The following is a 16,638-nucleotide window of genomic DNA, read 5'->3' as shown; positions in this document are numbered from 1 at the left end:
ACCTTACCTGTGACCACAGTCAAGCAAACTTACTAGCTATGTGTTACGCTGGTCCGGACTTTAAGAATTTCTTCTCAAATTGGCATATGGAGAAAGCATTGATATTCCATTTTAGGTCAAAGATTTGATTGATTCAAATCACTTCCAACTTGGTCCATAAAAATGTGTTTACGTCCAAGTTCAACCACATAAAAAACATATGGGCCGAATTAGTTTAGAGCCCAACCAAGTAAGCATTCAATAGATAGAGCCCAACCCAAAATTCCAAAATGGGTAGTTGGTCCTATGAAGATTTGCCAGCTCTGAAAACTTTTTTATTTTTCTATTTTATTTTTATCATATCTAAATTTAAAATGTTAAGAAATATATAAGTCCCTTTGCGAAAAAGTAATATATTAAATTTATGGCATTCATGATCTGAGAAATTTCAGCGTCCGAAAACACGGTTGATACACTAATTATCATGATACAAGTAGTTGAATGTATAAATAAAAAATTCAACCGCTTGTATTTTGACACTTGGTGTACCAGACTGTGTTATGATCCATGTAATAATGATGAATCATCATTTATTGAAAGACATGATTGACTCCATTGATAAAGTCCTTAACTCAAAGTAAACTATTGAAATCCCAATCGCCTGCAATCAATACCATATCACATGCCACAAAGGCCCAAACAATGCAAATCCTCAATGCAATTATTGCCTCAAAATATTAAAACCAAAATTTAATAACTTTGGCTCTTCAGTAATATGTCTTATCAGCTCCTTCCCAAAACAAAATATGAAATGTCTTATCAGCTCCTTCCCAAAACAAAATATGAAAAAAAAAAACATGAATGATTAGGAGAAATTCTTATGTCCGACTATTTAGACCAGGTTGGCAGGTCACGTCCGCAACCACAACACAAAACAATGAGCTCACCTGCATTTGATTTAACCGACCTTAGGCTGCTCTTGTTTGATTGTATATGTTACTGTATAGAGCAGGAGGGCACAAGAACTTCTCCTCCACGAGTGAGCCACAAGAATCATCAAAGGTGGACCCGACGTTACGAGTACTGCGTACGTTTTAATGATGTTGTTGTTTATAACTAAATTATTGGAGCGGAGGAGCTGCTGCCTACGTGGGGCAGGTGCCAACGTGCACCGCAGAACACACAACATTCTAAGTACCGCGTCTGTATACTTTCGTTTTGCTTTGACCAATTGGTGTCCGCGGCTCTCACCTGTCATCATCTTCACAGATCCCACAGCCTCCGAAACCACCACACCCAGCAAACTCCAAAACGTCCACCTTGGTTTAACGGTAACGGCAGGTGGTTAAACCCTACAGTTTAGTTCCCTGCTGAGCTCTGAGAAGACCCAGAAAAGCTTTCCTCCCACTTCCAGGTATTTTTCTGAGGACCCAGAGGTTCAAATTTCCCAGACAGTTTGCTTTTGTTGTATGTAATTTTGTATTGCTTTCTCTACATATTTGAATTTTTGCATGCATTTTTAATGCCTCAATTCTGCAGCTTTGTTTATTTAATTTGCTTAACCATTGGAACTTTATGGTAATTTTCTTTGGTCAGAAAACTTTATAGTATTTAGTGAAAGTCTTTAGCTTCAAAACTTTTATGCAGAGCTGTAATGTCGCAAATTTGGGTGTTCTTCGTTATGTTGTCGTATATTTTGTTGGCTTGGCGATATTCTAAACTATTATAATTTACGATGTTCACGTTGATAGAGATTGACTTTGTAAAGTTTCACAACGTTCGCTTGTTAGTTGTTACTTAATCTCGATTAGTCTAATCTGGTGGCGATATTATGGATATTGGTTATGTATGTACCAATGACTATATTTTGGGGCTCATTCGTGTCATTTCTTGCTCTAAATTAAGCCTGCCTTGCTCAGCCCTCTCTTTTGAAACTTTTTCGAGATTCAGATAGAAGAGATCAGGTTGCGAAAGCAGGAATTGAGCATTTGGTATGGAAGACCACGCTGTTTGTGATATCAATGTTGGCAGTCCGGAGCTTGAGATAAACCACATACATGAACGGGTGCCATCTAACGAATCTGGCGTGCAAGAGTTAGAGAGTTCCATGAAAGTTTTGACAAAGGTGGACTTGGACTTGGCATATTCTTCTGAGAAGTTAGCAAATCTCCATGTACCTCTGATGTACCTTTTGGCTCAGCAAAATGATCTTGAGGCAATGGCCACCACGAATAACTATATTCTGGCAGACTTTGTTGAGAAAGTATTGGTGTTCAATCTCCTGTCTAGCATTTTGGATTCTGAGGTACGAGAGCTGGACAATTACATGGATAATCTCCGAGTGGAAATTGTTGATGCGCGTCAAAAAATATCTTCGTGTAGACACTTGGGAGAACTGTACTCTATAATGAAAGGAAAGCTAAATGATTCTGAAGAATCACTAAAGCAATCTCGGCAACAGATTTCTGAGGTCAAGATGCGGTCTGCAAGGTTTCAGAGAACCGTTCTAGCTTTCGCACATGAAAATTGTAAGTTCAAAGTTTCTGTCTAGTTTGAGAGATTCTTTAAATTCAGATAGCAAAGATGCCTTTTTACTTGGTTATTATTTACTTGAGGCACACATGTCGACAGGGAAAACTGACATTGCCATGGATTTGTCAGAAAATTCTCAACTGTCGAATAAAAATGCAATGTCAAATTTAAGGATGCCTAGACAACAAAGACATAATCTATGGATGCTGGAGAAGTCGCTTTCGAGGGAGCTATATCTTGAGAAGAAATTAGCCGAATCAAGACAGAATGGAGAAGAACTTAAATTGAAGATGCATCATATGGAAGAGGTAGTATTTCGCATGGAAGAAGCAGCAGAAGTTGTTTGGAGAAGGTTTTTAGAGGCAGAAAATGCTGCTGAGGTTCTCCAGGGGATTTCAAAGGAGTTATTGGGTCGACTGCAGCTTGTTCATTTTAATCTGAATGGTTCAATTCAGCGAGAAAGCGAGTTAAAATTCAATCTTCAAGCTAGTTTAGAAGAGATTAGAGCAAAAGATAATGCTTTGCATAAGCTCGAGAAGATAATGAAAGAGAACATTAAGAAAGATGTTGAAATGACTGCTTTGAGAGAAAAGGTGATGCTCCTTGAGAAACAGCTGAAAGAGTCACAGCTCCAGCTGAAGAATGCCAATGCCACGAATGAATCGAGTGAAGAGAAACTTGGGGAAATGGAAAGTTTAGTTGCGTCTTTGAAAGAAAATATCTTTGTAGCAGAAGTTAAGGCCGAGAGTGCAGAACTTAAGGTTGCGGAAGTAACAGGAACAAATGTGGAACTCACCGAAGAGCTGAATTTTCTCAAGGGAAGTGCTACTGGCTCAGAAAAAAAGGTTGGAAGTCTCGAGAAGCAGCTGAGGGAAGTAGAGATACAATTACAGAATGCGAAAGCATCCTCCGAAGCAAGTCAAGAGCAGCAAAATATGTTATATGCTGCAATTTGGGATATGGAAACTTTGATTGAAGATCTAAAATCGAAGGTTTCCAAAGCTGAGATTAAGACAGAAAGTACTGAGGAGCAATGTATAACGTTGTCTGAAACTAATGCAGAACTAAATGTGGAAATAACTGTTTTAAGGGATAGAGTGGAATTCTTGGAATTGTCTTTGGATCAAGCTAACAATGCAAAACTTGCAAGCGCGGAAGAACTCAATTCCAGAATCAAGCTCATTATGGATATGGCAATGCAACTGGCTGTAGAAAGGGAGCGCATCCAAAAGCAGGTATGTCTTGTATAACCAATTCTCTCTTGCGCTCAAGTCCTCGTTTCGAATGAGAAATCTGTTGCTTCAAATATATGTACAGGAAAATAGAAGTCACTGAATTGCCATCGAAAAAGCACACTCAAGGTGTCCGAGTAAAGAAAAACTATAAGCATATTCATAATAATTTTATTAACTATAGTTTCTTCTGTGCAGATGCATGTCTTAACAATGGAGAAAAAACTTCTGGTAGAGAAATTATGGAACACCAAAAAAGATGTAACTGAGTGCAACAACGAAGACATTGACAACAAAGAGCTTCCACCTTTCAAGTGTGCTTCTCCAAATGCTACTTCTATAAAAACATCCGTGGAAGATGTGACAGATTCTTTAGATAAAAGTTTCCAGGCAGGTATTCTTTTCGATCAGTTCCTATTACAATAAATGGACTTGTAAGGGAAATTAAAAGAGAAAATTAAAGAAGGGTCTTCAGTCTTCATGCATAACCAGGAATGCCTAGTGCCTCCCACTTGTATAACTGTAAATTACTAAGGTGTTTACAATATAGTTTTAAGTTGCAGCGGCTGCAACGGATTTTTAAATTCTTTGTTTTCCTTTCAAAATCGTAGAACTACATAATGAACTCGAAGACAGTGTTTGAGATTGACCTTTTCTGTTTTTTTTCATGATTTATTTTCTGATTCTGGACCATTCTTCTCACAAACTCTGCAATATTCCCTGAATCAGGTGGATGAACCGTCAGCAGAGGCACCTGTCTGTGATAATGATGCAGGGGCTTCCAGTTCTGTATATAGTCCCGCTGGCTCGGATTCAGAACTTGACACTGTCGAAGTGGTACAGGCCAAGCGCCTAAGCCTGAAGCACATTCTCATAGTAATTGTTGTCGTATCAGTCATATATTTGCTTAACCAGGAACCTTTCCCCGTTGAAGATTTGTGACGAATAGGCTTTCTCACGACTTTAACTTCACCACGAACCTCTCATATTTGTGACGCATTGTTCCTTGAAATTTTTTTCTGAAGCGCTCTACATTGTGCTGGATGTCTTGTTAGGTTCTGCAGAATAAAATGTTGTTTCAGCAGGAAGTATTGTATTGTTTGAAAATTCGTTTAGTGTACATATAGGTTGGCGAATTGTAATGATTCAACGGATGATTTAAGTCCCCTAGATGGCATTTGAACAGATGATTGAAAAGGATTAGTTGCCTTTGGCGTAACGTGAATTTCGAGTGGTTGCTACTTGGTAATCAGATTAAGTGACCTTTAATCTGCTTATGATCACTAAGATTAGAAACAAAGCAATAATGCCAATGAAATAAAGGTATTAGTTACTTTTATTACTCAACTCAGACAGTTACATATATAGTACTATAAACTTATCCCCTTGTACACATTTCATGGCAACTGGTCTGGTTGAAAATTAGCTTCAACTTGGAGTTGGGGAGGAAGGTTGCCACCATCACATATGCATTCGCCATTAACGCAGCGCCAGGGAAATCCTTCGCACACACTGCTGCAGTCTATCATCCCAGGACACCGGAGTTTTCCCCTTGCTTCAGCTCCCGGCATGTTCCACATTGCCATGCCTGTGCAAATTACAAACTAGTTTATACCAATGTGTCACAGAGAGAGAGAGAGAGAGAGAGAGAGAGAGAGAAAGAGAGAGAGAGAGAGAGAGGGACTAACAAGCAATTATAGCCAAAAGAAGGACCAAAGAAGCAAACTTGAAAGATGGTTTCCTCTCCATATTGTTCTTGATAGTGTTGTGGACCTGTGGTTGGGGACTTGTAGACTTGCAGGTTTGGTTCAGTATGCAAAGTAGTTCATTTTTCCTTTCATTTTATAGGAGACGAAATAAAACGAAACGGAATGTCAATTCAATTTTTAGATTTCAAAAAAATCCTCTATAATAAATTACATCACGAGAGAATGATTCATTCTTCAATTATGGCAAGATATTAGTGAAAAATATTGATGACATTACCAATTTCCACACTTGCAATTTTAGGGGGTGTAGTCAAACTCGGATTAAAATCCTAGTGTAGTCAATTAAAAGATTTTAAAATCCATCCAAATCTAAGTGTATTAAAAAAATTAAGATTTTGGAGGATTTCAATAAGTTGTGGATTTTGTGGGATTTGACAGCAGAAATTATATATAACCAAGACTAAAAAGAATCTAACCTCACCCCAATAGGATTTCAAATCCTTCCACCACAATCTATTCAAATTCTTTAAAATCCATATGAATTTTGTAGAAGTCTTTAATTCTCTTAAATCCTATAAAATCCATCACTTTTAAAATCCTTTAAAATCTTAATTTGACTACACCCGCTTTAGTTGTTGAATAAGTTGTAAAGGGGAAAGAAAACTCATTTAAACGGTCATGTTGTCACGTGATGTTGTCAAAATTTTCACATTATACAAGATAACGATGGGGTGAAAGTGGTTCATGTTTATAGTTACTTATTTACAACAATTTTTTTTCTTGGTTGATACAAGCGATATTGGTGAAGAAGAAAATCGAGCTCGGATCTCGAGTACAAAAATGAAAGATCTTAACTAACTAAGTTATAAGACACATCAAGCAATATCAGTTGAACGATATTAATCATGTGTTTGTGTCTGATATTGTCAATTCTAATGACTTCCACACCCTTTTATTTTTGGGGTAAAAACAAAAAGAAAAAAAAGAAAAATGGAAAAGCCAGGAGTGGCGTACGACAAGTCGTTTCTCATGCCGAGTAGAAACCCTAACCCCTAAAACCCCTATAAAAGTCTCTCTTCCGGCTGCATTAAGCTCCCGCAAGTACAACTGATGAATTTCCCAATTCAGGTACTGCGCCGTTGCGTATCCCTTTTCTTCAATTTTGATTTCTGTAATTATTGTGTGGATTTTACTGGGATTTTGAAATTATCAAGTTTTAATCTTGTAATGCACCAGATAGCCCCTTGCTGCTTGGAAACATGGTAGCAGGGAAATTTCGAGCAAAGGGTTCGGTGCAAGATTCAACCTTTGGCATCGGTTGTGCAGTGAATCCGAGTGATTTCTCTTGCGTAACTCTGATTTGCCAGAAAATACAAGTACCAGATCTGAAGAAAATGGCAAAGCAAAATGATGAAATCAGATTTATTTTAATCTGAATTTGATGTGGAATTTCAAATCATGCCTTCAAAGTTCTCTGATTGCTTTGCCATATCTTTTAAAGTTTGAGATTTTATCTGAATTTATGGTTTAATTCTTGTGTTTTTACTGTTGCATTTGATATTATATGTATATGGATTTTATGAAGCAAAATGAGGAGATTTATATTGCTGAATTTGATGTGGAACAACCTCATACCATATTGGTCTTCAAAGTTCTCTGATTGCTCATGTTGCTATGTTATGTCGAGTTTTCGATGAATTTACTAGTGTTACTTGTGATCCTGTTTTCTGGAGCCCAACAATTCCCTATAAACGTGACCCTTCTGATTGAATTTGTATGAATTAGTTGAAGCTGTTTAATCTTGGCTTATTTCTACTGTTTAATTTTTATTTTGGTGGCTGATGAGACGAGTTGAAGCGCGAATGTGAGCACCAAAATTTGCAGTCTGTTATGCATTTGTATTGCAGACTGTCGAGCATGGTGCGATACTGAAGGTATCTCTTTGTTTTTTCATTGCAAACGTCTCTTGTATTTTTTTGTATGACAGCTGAAGCAAAGCTAGGGATTCAACATGTTGGCATTATGTCGAGCAATATGCATCAAAACAACATTACAAGCTTGAGCAAAGTAAGCGAACAATTTGCCAACGGATTGCAAAGAAAAAGGATTCCGGTTCCAAGCTGGCTAAAGTTGTTAATCCTTTATGTAAGGTTTTAGTAGATACGATTTCATAAGGCTGAACATCTTTGTACATGAATTTTGGAATATCAATCTGTTGTTAAATGTTATGAAATCCTGGAAGTTTTACTTTTGATGCCAATGGAGATAAATTCTTTCTTGATGAATTCGGGTGCCAACTAGATGTAGAGCCAACTGCCACTGATTCGACTGCATAACAGCGGAATCAGATGTTGTGGCCAATTGCCACTGATTCGACTGCATTACAGCGGAATCAGATGTAGAGCCAATTGCCACTGATTCATCCGCAGTACTGCGGAATCAGATGTAGCGCCAATTGCCACTGATTCATCTGCAGTACTGCGGAATCAGATGTAGCGCCAATTGCCACTGATTCATCTGCAGTACTGCGGAATCAGATGTAGTGCCAATTGCCACTGATTCGACTGCATTACAGCGGAGTGAAACGTAGAGCCAATTGCAACTGATTCGACTGCATCACAGCGGAATCCAAACTTGGCCTACAATGTCCGAAGCCCTGGTTTAGTGCCGTTGTTGGTTTAGACCATTTTTGCCACACCCTTTGCTGTTTCTGTTTCTTTGGGGAATGCCGTTGTTTATACTCCGCAAACCAAGTTTCATCACGCATATGAATATCCAATGGAGATAGATGTGAGCCCGTCCAAAGAAAATTGTTTCTTCCCCCACCAATGCTCCAAATTAACATAGGTGCAAGATCAAAGCCATCATTCGACAAAACCTTTGGACATTGTGTTCAATTTGAGATTAGGTCGAAAGGCACGAAGAATTGTAAATAGGAAGAAAAAGGGTAGCGAGTTATCAAAACTTTGTTTCATACCTACATGCCGAATCACCTAGTACCTACCTCTCTAAAACAGATGATCAACCAGGTCCTGTTGTACCAGATCATACGTCGCGGGAGGATCCTTGGACTGCAAGGCAAACTTTTAACATAATCAAGTCCAGAGACAGCATCGAGTCGAGGGCTCTCATGACAAGAAGAAAGTAGATGACTCGCAACTTTCAACCAACGTTGAAAGAGATTAATATGCAAGTGTAAATATAGTTTTTGTATATACGTATCCCTAATTTCGTCGAAAAACATGTCCGGCTGCTTGCCCTCCCAACAGTTACATATGAAGAAGGATATGGCGGTGCACCGCCATCATTCATCATTCAGTAGATGATGCTATCAATCCGGCCGTCTTATATGTACATGAACTCTTCTCATCCAAGGATTAGTGAGCAGCTCTGTTTTCAGAAATAATTATATCTAATCTTAGTCTAAAATATTTCCAATTTCTTTTTTTTTTCCTTATTGGTGGTATCAAACAATAAGAAATTAGCGATTATATACATCACTCCCAATTACTTTTTCCTAAATATCAAGTTTGATTTCCACTTCACTAAACTCTAAACAAACTTTCATCTTCAACAAATAGCTAATAGTTTTCGGTACTTCTAACATTACAAATTACCAGTCTTACGTACTCTACATTTGTGTATAAATCTACAATTATTTTTAGGGAACTATAACGAAAAATTCCTGGTACTGTTCATTGTAATGAAAAATCACATTTTTACACTAAAACGTTAATCCTGGTACTATTCATTTTACCATTTATTTTGTTCTTATTGTTAAAACTCAAAGCTTTCAAGTTATTTTCATTAGTTTTCTTTATTTTTAAGATATTGATCAATAAAACATATTATTCGAATCTTAGTTTGGTGCCGGCAGCTCATATAGAGAAGAGAAAAACCTCGGTTTGAGTGGACGATATGATTTAGCTAGCTAGCCAGTATAAACCATTCAATTAGCACCAAGCATTAAATTATTAATCGACGAGATTTTATTATATCTTGTAGTAATATTACTCGTTAAGTTGCACCTAACTAGGAGTAACTATGTAGCTTATAGGCTTGATCAAGCTGAGTCTACGCATAGGCAGTGCCCATCAAGACATGTTGGAGTTCCTGGAGAACATGTAATCCCATTGCAGTCGGTCTCACTGAAACATTGGCCAATTCGATTTGGCTGCAGCCGACCAGAATCTACTCTCTGGCGTGCGACTGCCTTCTCGTCGATGCATTTGCATTGCCCGTCAACACAGTCGAGCTTTCCAATCGTCGGACATATAATACCGATCTTGGCGCAGTCCGTCTGATTGAAACATTGAGATTGGAGACCATATTGATTTGGCAGGCCAGAGTCACGTGTATTAATATTTGACGCTTGTTGGCAATTGCAGTAGTTGTTGACACAAGTAGCTGAGACGTCGACAGAACATTGAAACGAAGTGCAGTCAGCGTCGGTAGAACAATGACGAACAACGATCACGGCTTCTGAGAATAATGGGACACCTGCAAAATAACGCATACACAGGTGCTCCGTTTAGAGAACTTTAACTATGTAATACACACTTCTACGTACAGCATTCATTTGCACTGCAGGTAGAGAAATTAACTACTATTAGTAGCTAGGAGGAAAAGCTCACAAAATGCAATGACCAAGAAGACGGCGATCATAGCTATCTTAGACGTAGCCTTTCGCATTTTTTATATATAATTATTTTGTGACACCTTTGATTATATATGTAGTAATGAAGTGCTGAACCCTATCTTTGAACCATATTTATACTATGGTAGTGTTGACATGTCTGGTAATAAAAGTGCTGAAGAAATCTAGAAGTATCAAGTGACATAATTAATTTCCAACTTTAGAGTTGACGATAAGGAAATTAACCTGATATTTTGCAGATTTGGGAATGAAATCCTGATTTTTTTCGTGGTTGATATTGTCAACAACTAAATGTTAGATCTAACATGGAAAAGAATGTGAAAGTGTTGGAGTAATAGATTTCGACTTTAAATTCTACCTAAACACAAACATATTGTGTCCAAGAATCCATTCAGGCAAACACAACGAGATTTCACAGCTACTTGACCCAAAGAACCATCACATGACTCGCATCCCAAAAATCTACTTGAATGACTCGTACGGTTTGGATTTTAGGTTTATGTTGTTTTTAATTTTGAGAGTATTTGACTCTATTTACGTGTGTGGTTTTGACTATGTTTGAATTTTTTTTTGTAAAAATCGACATTTATTAAATTAGAGCCTAAAATTTAGGCATATATAGAGCAAAACCTCTATGTAGTAATAATGTTGCGACTATTAGTATTATTACTATGAAGACGTGATTACTTGAAAGACGTGTTGTTACAAAAATAAAATTTGACTTAGTTACAAATTATACTACGTTAATAGTGGAGTGTGTCAATTTTCAAAATGTAGAGATTGGAAAAAAAAACACCCTTGTCTCAAGTAGCTAGTCCATGAACATGTGGTTAGAAAAGATATGTAGAAGGGTCATGTTGAAGGTCTTACTGACAATTATTGACATTGTTGTATTACATTTTGAAAATATTATGAAGTGTACCAAATAAGTGGTTCACACTGTATTTACATACTCCCAAATTTCATTTATTCTTTTCCATATTTTCCATACCAAACAAGGAAATTAAATATCAGATATCAATCTTAAATTGTGATTTTGTTTCCTAAATATGATATTTTATTTCCACATCAGGAAACACACTATAAAATCCTATGGAATCAATTACATGATTTACTAGATATATTCAGATTTCTTTGGCTTTTTGACATAATGTGTGAAACTATCAGAAATGTGCATGAGAGCCCTTATAAATATAGATTACGGACTCACTTTACTGAAAGAAAAACATCCCCACAGCGTGACGCAACAAGAAAAACATGGAGAAGGCTGCGTTTAAGACGAGTATGATTAGTCGGGTCGTCTTCTTGGTCATTTGTGAGTTCTTTTCTCCCAATTAGTCAAACTCTCTTCCCATAATATATGATTATCGTCGAAGTCGATTGTTTGTAAATTTAAATACATATGAAGGCCGTCTCCAGTGGATTTAATTATTTAAAATCTGCAGGCGTGGCTGCAGGAGCAGAAGCAGCTAAGGCTGTTCAACGATGCAATTCGAACGCCGACTGCAAGACGTATCCATGCGCCTCAGACTTTGTTCTTTGTGTTAATCACGTCTGCACATGCGAAGTCGCAAATGCTATTCACGACGTCGCCGCCGACTGCCGGAGTCTCACCGACTGTAGAGATACTGCAGAAGACTGTCCAAAGGGAAGGGCTACGTGTCATAACGGGAAATGCTTGTGCTTTCTCCCTGAGTTCTCTCAGTCTGGCCTGCAAATTCAAAACGATCAATGTTCCGTTTTGACCGACTGCAAAGGGGTTAAATGTGCTTTGGGAACTATCAAATGTGTCGATGGGGAATGCAAATGTGTGGATGGTTAATGTATATCTTAGCTATACATTATATATTTACAAGTACTTTTGTCCATCTATGTAGCTAAAGGCTAAAATAGCTAGTTTTGCAACTTCAAAATTTAAGCCTCTATAGTGGATTGACAAAAGTTGCAATCTTTCTTTAAGAAATAATAATTGAAACGCTGTAATAATTATAATATGGTTTATTGATCCATATTTTAGTTAAACTGGGGAAGGCGTAAATAAAGTTAAGGTTCCACTATAAAACTAATTGATAATATGAGGAGTAATCCAACCTCTTATAAGCCCTTGTAAGGTTTCTCCTTTCACCAATGTGGGACTCTTATACCTCACATTCTTACATGCCCCCTCATGTGTGGCGAATGTTCAAGCTTAATACGTGGACAACACGAACGGGGTGGCATGGAGCATGTGTAAACCATTGGGCTTCACATGTGGGTCAACATGCTCTGATATCATGAAGAAAGTTGAGGTTCCACCATAAAACTAATTGGCAACACCCTAATATGGGAAGTAGCTCAACCTCTTATAAGCGCTTGCAAAGTTTCTCATTTTACTAATATGAGACTCTTTTAAGCGATGATTTATAAAATTTGAATTTGGATGCAAGAGAGTGCGTCACAATTTTAATTAGGCAATGGACCTTTAGTTGTCTAAATTATTTTGATATTTTTTATAAATAAAAAGAAATATAAAGCCTGCAGCCCCCTTTTGGGGGTCACGACTTCACCAAAAAGTAATGGGACAAAAATGCCCTCTAAATTAAAAAGTTCCAAAGAAACTCAAAATAATGTAGGGATATTTTCATCATATAAACAATATTTTTTTAATACTTAATTTTTTTGTACAATGTTTTTTTTTATTTTTTATTTTTATAATTAAAACCTCACTATGGGTTAGCAATAAAGTGATTCAATCAGTTGTTTATTAAATATTATTTTCTCTATTTTTAAACACGTGCAAAACATATGAAGAGGCGCGTAGTACTGATTATAAAAAAATAATTTTTTGCACGCGCATAATAATGTGATTTAATTAGTTGTCAAATGATTATTTTTTGTTTTTGTTTTAACAAATGATATTATCTACACTAAGGGGGAGAGGGTGAACTTATCCTCATAATAGGCTAACAATAATGTGATTCAATCAATTGTTTATTTTTTTTTTAAACACGTTCAAAATATCTTAAAAGGCATGTCACATCCCGGCCCGAGCCCCTACCATATCCTAGGCTCAACTCCACCATAGCACGATATTGTCCACTTTGGGCCTCGACCACGCCCTCACGGTTTTGTTTTTGGGAACTCATTCAAGCAGAACTTCCCAGTGGGTCACCCATCATGTGCATACTCTCGCGCGAACTCACTTAACTTCGGAGTTCCGATGGAACCCGAAGTCAGTGACCTTCCAAAAGGCCTCGTGCTAGATAGATATAAGAATATACATATGTTGACCCTAAAATCTACCAAGCCTACGTGGCATGCAGGCCGAGTAACTAATAAGCTAACTACGTCATTCGATTGTATGCGGGACGTGCAAACTCGTCAGCCGAGCTCAGCCGAGGAGTAAAATTTGTTCATGTTGTGTTGGGTGCGCTGCTGACTTCTTGATCTTGCAACTACGGCCAAGGAAGGAACACGTCTCGGCCTTCAGGTTCTAGAGCCTAAAGACAAGGCTACTAGTTCTGTGAAGTTCAATATCAAATTTGGCTTTCAATGTGCCAAATGTAGTAACTTGTAACACCTCATTTCGCCGAGAAGGCTAATGAGATGACCTCTGCCAATAAGGATTCGAAAATCCTTCTCGACCGAGACTTGGATAGATAACCAGTCGACATCGACGCAATGTTTATCTAAACTGAAGGTGCTCCGTGGTCGGCTACTTCTACGGCAACAGTGCTGTTTATCCAAACTGAAGATGTTCGCTGATTGCCTTCACAGTGTTGTTTATCCAAACTAAAGATGTATTGGCGAAAAATAAAATAAAAATCTCAAGATGTTTGAGAGGTTTCGCGTAGAGCGAAGGTTTGCGTAGGGCAATTTGTGTGTTGGGTTGGAGGTCCCTTTTACGTTGCACAGCGCCTTGTATTTATAGGGTTGATATTTGCTTGACACAGCTAGATAATTGTGGAGTCCAACTGCAACTCTAACTTGCAGAATGAAATATGATCCGTGTGGCTGACTTTTCAAATAAAAACTCATCTAGGTTTATCCGATCATGACCAAAGACCTAGCCTATCTAGGCTTCTTATCATAACTCCATCACCATCAAATCCTAGGCTTATCACATCACCACATCATCACCAAAAACCTAGCTTTCCTAGGCTCTCATCATCTTTTACCAAAACTGCCGCATGCATCTTGAACTTCAAATTCATTTTTGATTATCACCATATTTTAAATAGATAATATCTCATCATGCATGCTTCATTATCTGATGCCGTGCCGGATTTAGAGTAATATTAGGTTCAAATAATTTAATATATTACTAAGAGATAATATCATGATTAAAATTACAATATTATTTTTGAATAATAATACAAAATTATTTCAACCACTTTATCATTCAACGGCCTTATTTCAACATATAAGGCTTACATGATCCTCACCCCTGGGCGATGTGGGATGTTACACGGTGTGTACCGCCAGTGATAAAAAAAGGTATTTTGCACACGCACAATAATGTGATTCAATAATTTGTTTATTAAATATTATTTTCTTTATTTTTAAACACTTAAAAGGCGTGTAGTGCCGATTAAAAAAGGTCTTTCATACACGCATAATAATGTGATTCAATTAGTTGAGTTTTGGAATTTTATTGTTTGATTGTTTCTTTAGATGGCTGTGTATCATAATAATCACAGCGAACCAATAATGTTGAGTTTTTATTTTTTGCAGTTGGTGATGATTTTGTGAAAAATACAAACTCACTTAGCATAGTGAAAAATGTAGATATAAAATTATGGAGCTATTTGGGTTCTCTAAAATTTTATTAGTAATTCTAAATACAATTACATGAGTTGGTTTAAATAGAAAACAATCATAACCCAAAAGGAAAACAAAAATAAAAATATATAAAAATATCAAATTTTCCCTAATACTCTAATAACCCGATTTTGCTTGCAATATAATCATTTCCTTTCAGCTTTTTTTCATGTTTCCCTGTTAGATTCATCATTTCTTTGTTGAGGATACTAAACATGAAAACTAAGGATTGTCATCCCCAAGCCTTCAATTTTCCTAATATCCAGTTTACTTTTCTTATCGGTAACTCTGGGGTTGGAAATGACTTATATCACTTGATACTTTTTAGAAAAATTAGATTTTCTCACCACTAAAAGCCTAAACTAGCTACTAGAAATGCCAACAGTCCTATAGTATAAATTAAAACAAAAGCCTTGAAATCGATCATCACATCATCCCAAAATTCACAGCATAATTTGAATGAAATGGAGAAAGATGTAGGCAGCCATATTTGATGGTCGTTTTCTTGGTCACTGCTTCTTGTGAGTTTTCTTAACCACTGATAGTCTAGTGAATGGAGTATTTTGTGTTGCCTTTTTATTTTGCAGGTAAAAATCTCTCTTCCGGCTGCATTAAGCTCCCGCAAGTACAACTGATAGATTTCCCACGTCAGGTACTTCGCCGTTGCGTATCCCTTTTCTTCAATTTTGATATCTGTAATTATTGTGTAGATTTTACTGGGATTTTGAAATTATCAAGTTTTAATCTTGTAATGCACCAGATAGCCCCTTGCTGCTTGGAAACATGGTAGCAGGGAAATTTCGAGCAAGGGGTTCGGTGCAAGATTCAACCTTTGGGTTGTGCAGTGAATCCGAGTGATTTCTCTTGCGTAACTCTGATTTGCCAGAAAATACAAGTACCAGATCTGAAGAAAATGGCAAAGCAAAATGATGAAATCAGATTTGTTTTAATCTGAATTTGATGTGGAATTTCACATCATGCCTTCAAAGTTCTCTGATTGCTTTGCCATATCTTTTAAAGTTTGAGATTTTATCTGAATTTATGGTTTAATTCTTGTGTTTTTACTGTTGCATTTGATATTATATGTATATGGATTTTATGAAGCAAAATGAGGAGATTTATATTGCTGAATTTGATGTGGAACAACCTCATACCATATTGGTCTTCAAAGTTCTCTGATTGCTCATGTTGCTATGTTATGTCGAGTTTTCGATGAATTTACTAGTGTTACTTGCGATCCTGTTTTCTGGAACCCAACAATTCCCTATAAACGTGATCCTTCTGATTGAATTGGTTGTTTTTGAGATATGGACATTTAGTAAATACTAGCAGGAATGCCCGCGCTTTGCTGCGGGTTTTCAGACCATGAATAATATTCATAGAAAAATTAACTGAAAAATGCTACAGCAGTACAATTGCATTCATAAATGTAGCAAGTCAGAGAAAGCATGTTTTACATGAGTAACGCATTCTTGTTTTTTCTATTTTTAGATGTCTTTACTTATAAATCTATTTTTTTAGAATGAAGTTAGAAGATGTTCTAGCACCAAAGACTATTAGAAGTTGGAAAGATATGCCGATGCAATGGTTTGAGAACAGTTTGGGAAATTTTGGGTAGGAAATATGCTCGCAAAGAAAACCGACAATGGGTGAGTATCACTCTCAAAGCTGGTTAATGTCTAAATTAGTGAATTACCATAATCTTTGCTGGTTGGTTTTCACTCTTGGC

The 16,638-nt window shown here is 37.0% G+C and overlaps 2 protein-coding genes, 2 long non-coding RNA genes and 4 other non-coding genes across 10 annotated transcripts; 6 read left to right on the top strand and 2 right to left on the bottom strand.

Annotated features, from left to right (window-relative positions):
- The first annotated feature begins 994 nt into the window (after positions 1-994).
- LOC126609042 (WPP domain-interacting tail-anchored protein 2) lies at positions 995-4,968 on the top strand. 3 transcript variants are annotated; one of them, XM_050277063.1, is made up of 5 exons: positions 995-1,393; positions 1,930-2,507; positions 2,611-3,746; positions 3,942-4,137; positions 4,473-4,968. In XM_050277063.1, exons 2-5 carry the CDS (start codon positions 1,973-1,975, stop codon positions 4,478-4,480), a joined length of 1,875 nt encoding a protein of 624 aa, XP_050133020.1. In that variant the 5' UTR covers positions 995-1,393; positions 1,930-1,972; the 3' UTR covers positions 4,481-4,968. The 3 variants fall into 3 exon arrangements, with proteins under 3 accessions (XP_050133020.1, XP_050133019.1, XP_050133018.1); XM_050277062.1 differs by having other exon boundaries at positions 1,001-1,393; positions 1,899-2,507; positions 3,942-4,133; XM_050277061.1 differs by having other exon boundaries at positions 1,004-1,393; positions 3,942-4,133.
- Positions 4,969-5,056: 88 nt separating this feature from the next.
- On the bottom strand, positions 5,057-5,600 carry LOC126609043 (uncharacterized). The gene is made up of 2 exons (XR_007618082.1): positions 5,432-5,600; positions 5,057-5,331 (listed from the first exon to the last, which is right to left on the bottom strand). It is a non-coding gene; the product is annotated as an uncharacterized LOC126609043 (long non-coding RNA).
- A 749-nt stretch (positions 5,601-6,349) lies between these two features.
- On the top strand, positions 6,350-7,685 carry LOC126606230 (uncharacterized). Its single transcript, XR_007617159.1, has 2 exons — positions 6,350-6,580; positions 6,689-7,685. It is a non-coding gene; the product is annotated as an uncharacterized LOC126606230 (long non-coding RNA).
- LOC126609457 (small nucleolar RNA R160) lies at positions 6,854-6,935 on the top strand. The gene has a single exon (XR_007618171.1). It is a non-coding gene; the product is annotated as a small nucleolar RNA R160 (small nucleolar RNA).
- On the top strand, positions 7,036-7,117 carry LOC126609456 (small nucleolar RNA R160). Its single transcript, XR_007618170.1, has one exon. It is a non-coding gene; the product is annotated as a small nucleolar RNA R160 (small nucleolar RNA).
- A 1,830-nt stretch (positions 7,686-9,515) lies between the features above and the next one.
- LOC126607793 (uncharacterized) lies at positions 9,516-10,144 on the bottom strand. Its single transcript, XM_050275515.1, has 2 exons — positions 10,087-10,144; positions 9,516-9,952 (listed from the first exon to the last, which is right to left on the bottom strand). Exons 1-2 carry the CDS (start codon positions 10,142-10,144, stop codon positions 9,516-9,518), a joined length of 495 nt encoding a protein of 164 aa, XP_050131472.1.
- A 5,685-nt stretch (positions 10,145-15,829) lies between these two features.
- Positions 15,830-15,911, top strand: LOC126609458 (small nucleolar RNA R160). Its single transcript, XR_007618172.1, has one exon. It is a non-coding gene; the product is annotated as a small nucleolar RNA R160 (small nucleolar RNA).
- Positions 15,912-16,011: 100 nt separating this feature from the next.
- LOC126609455 (small nucleolar RNA R160) lies at positions 16,012-16,093 on the top strand. Its single transcript, XR_007618169.1, has one exon. It is a non-coding gene; the product is annotated as a small nucleolar RNA R160 (small nucleolar RNA).
- Positions 16,094-16,638: the final 545 nt, after the last annotated feature.

This window comes from Malus sylvestris, chromosome 16, assembly GCF_916048215.2.
Source record: "Malus sylvestris chromosome 16, drMalSylv7.2, whole genome shotgun sequence".
Classification (NCBI taxonomy): Eukaryota; Viridiplantae; Streptophyta; class Magnoliopsida; order Rosales; family Rosaceae; genus Malus; species Malus sylvestris.
Note: the sequence above shows the minus strand (reverse complement) of the source record. Positions and strands in the feature narration are given on the sequence as shown.

Bases quoted from the DNA above. Each gene is read 5' to 3' on its own strand.
- LOC126607793 (XM_050275515.1), bottom strand. From the start codon at position 10,144: ATGCGAAAGGCTACGTCTAAGATAGCTATGATCGCCGTCTTCTTGGTC. The intron at 9,953-10,086 runs GTGAGCTTTTCC...GTTATTTTGCAG, and splicing joins CTTCTTGGTCATTGCATTTT to GTGTCCCATTATTCTCAGAA.
- LOC126609042 (XM_050277062.1), top strand. From the start codon at position 1,973: ATGGAAGACCACGCTGTTTGTGATATCAATGTTGGCAGTCCGGAGCTT. The intron at 2,508-2,610 runs GTAAGTTCAAAG...ACATGTCGACAG, and splicing joins AGCTTTCGCACATGAAAATT to GGAAAACTGACATTGCCATG. The intron at 3,747-3,941 runs GTATGTCTTGTA...TCTTCTGTGCAG, and splicing joins GGGAGCGCATCCAAAAGCAG to ATGCATGTCTTAACAATGGA.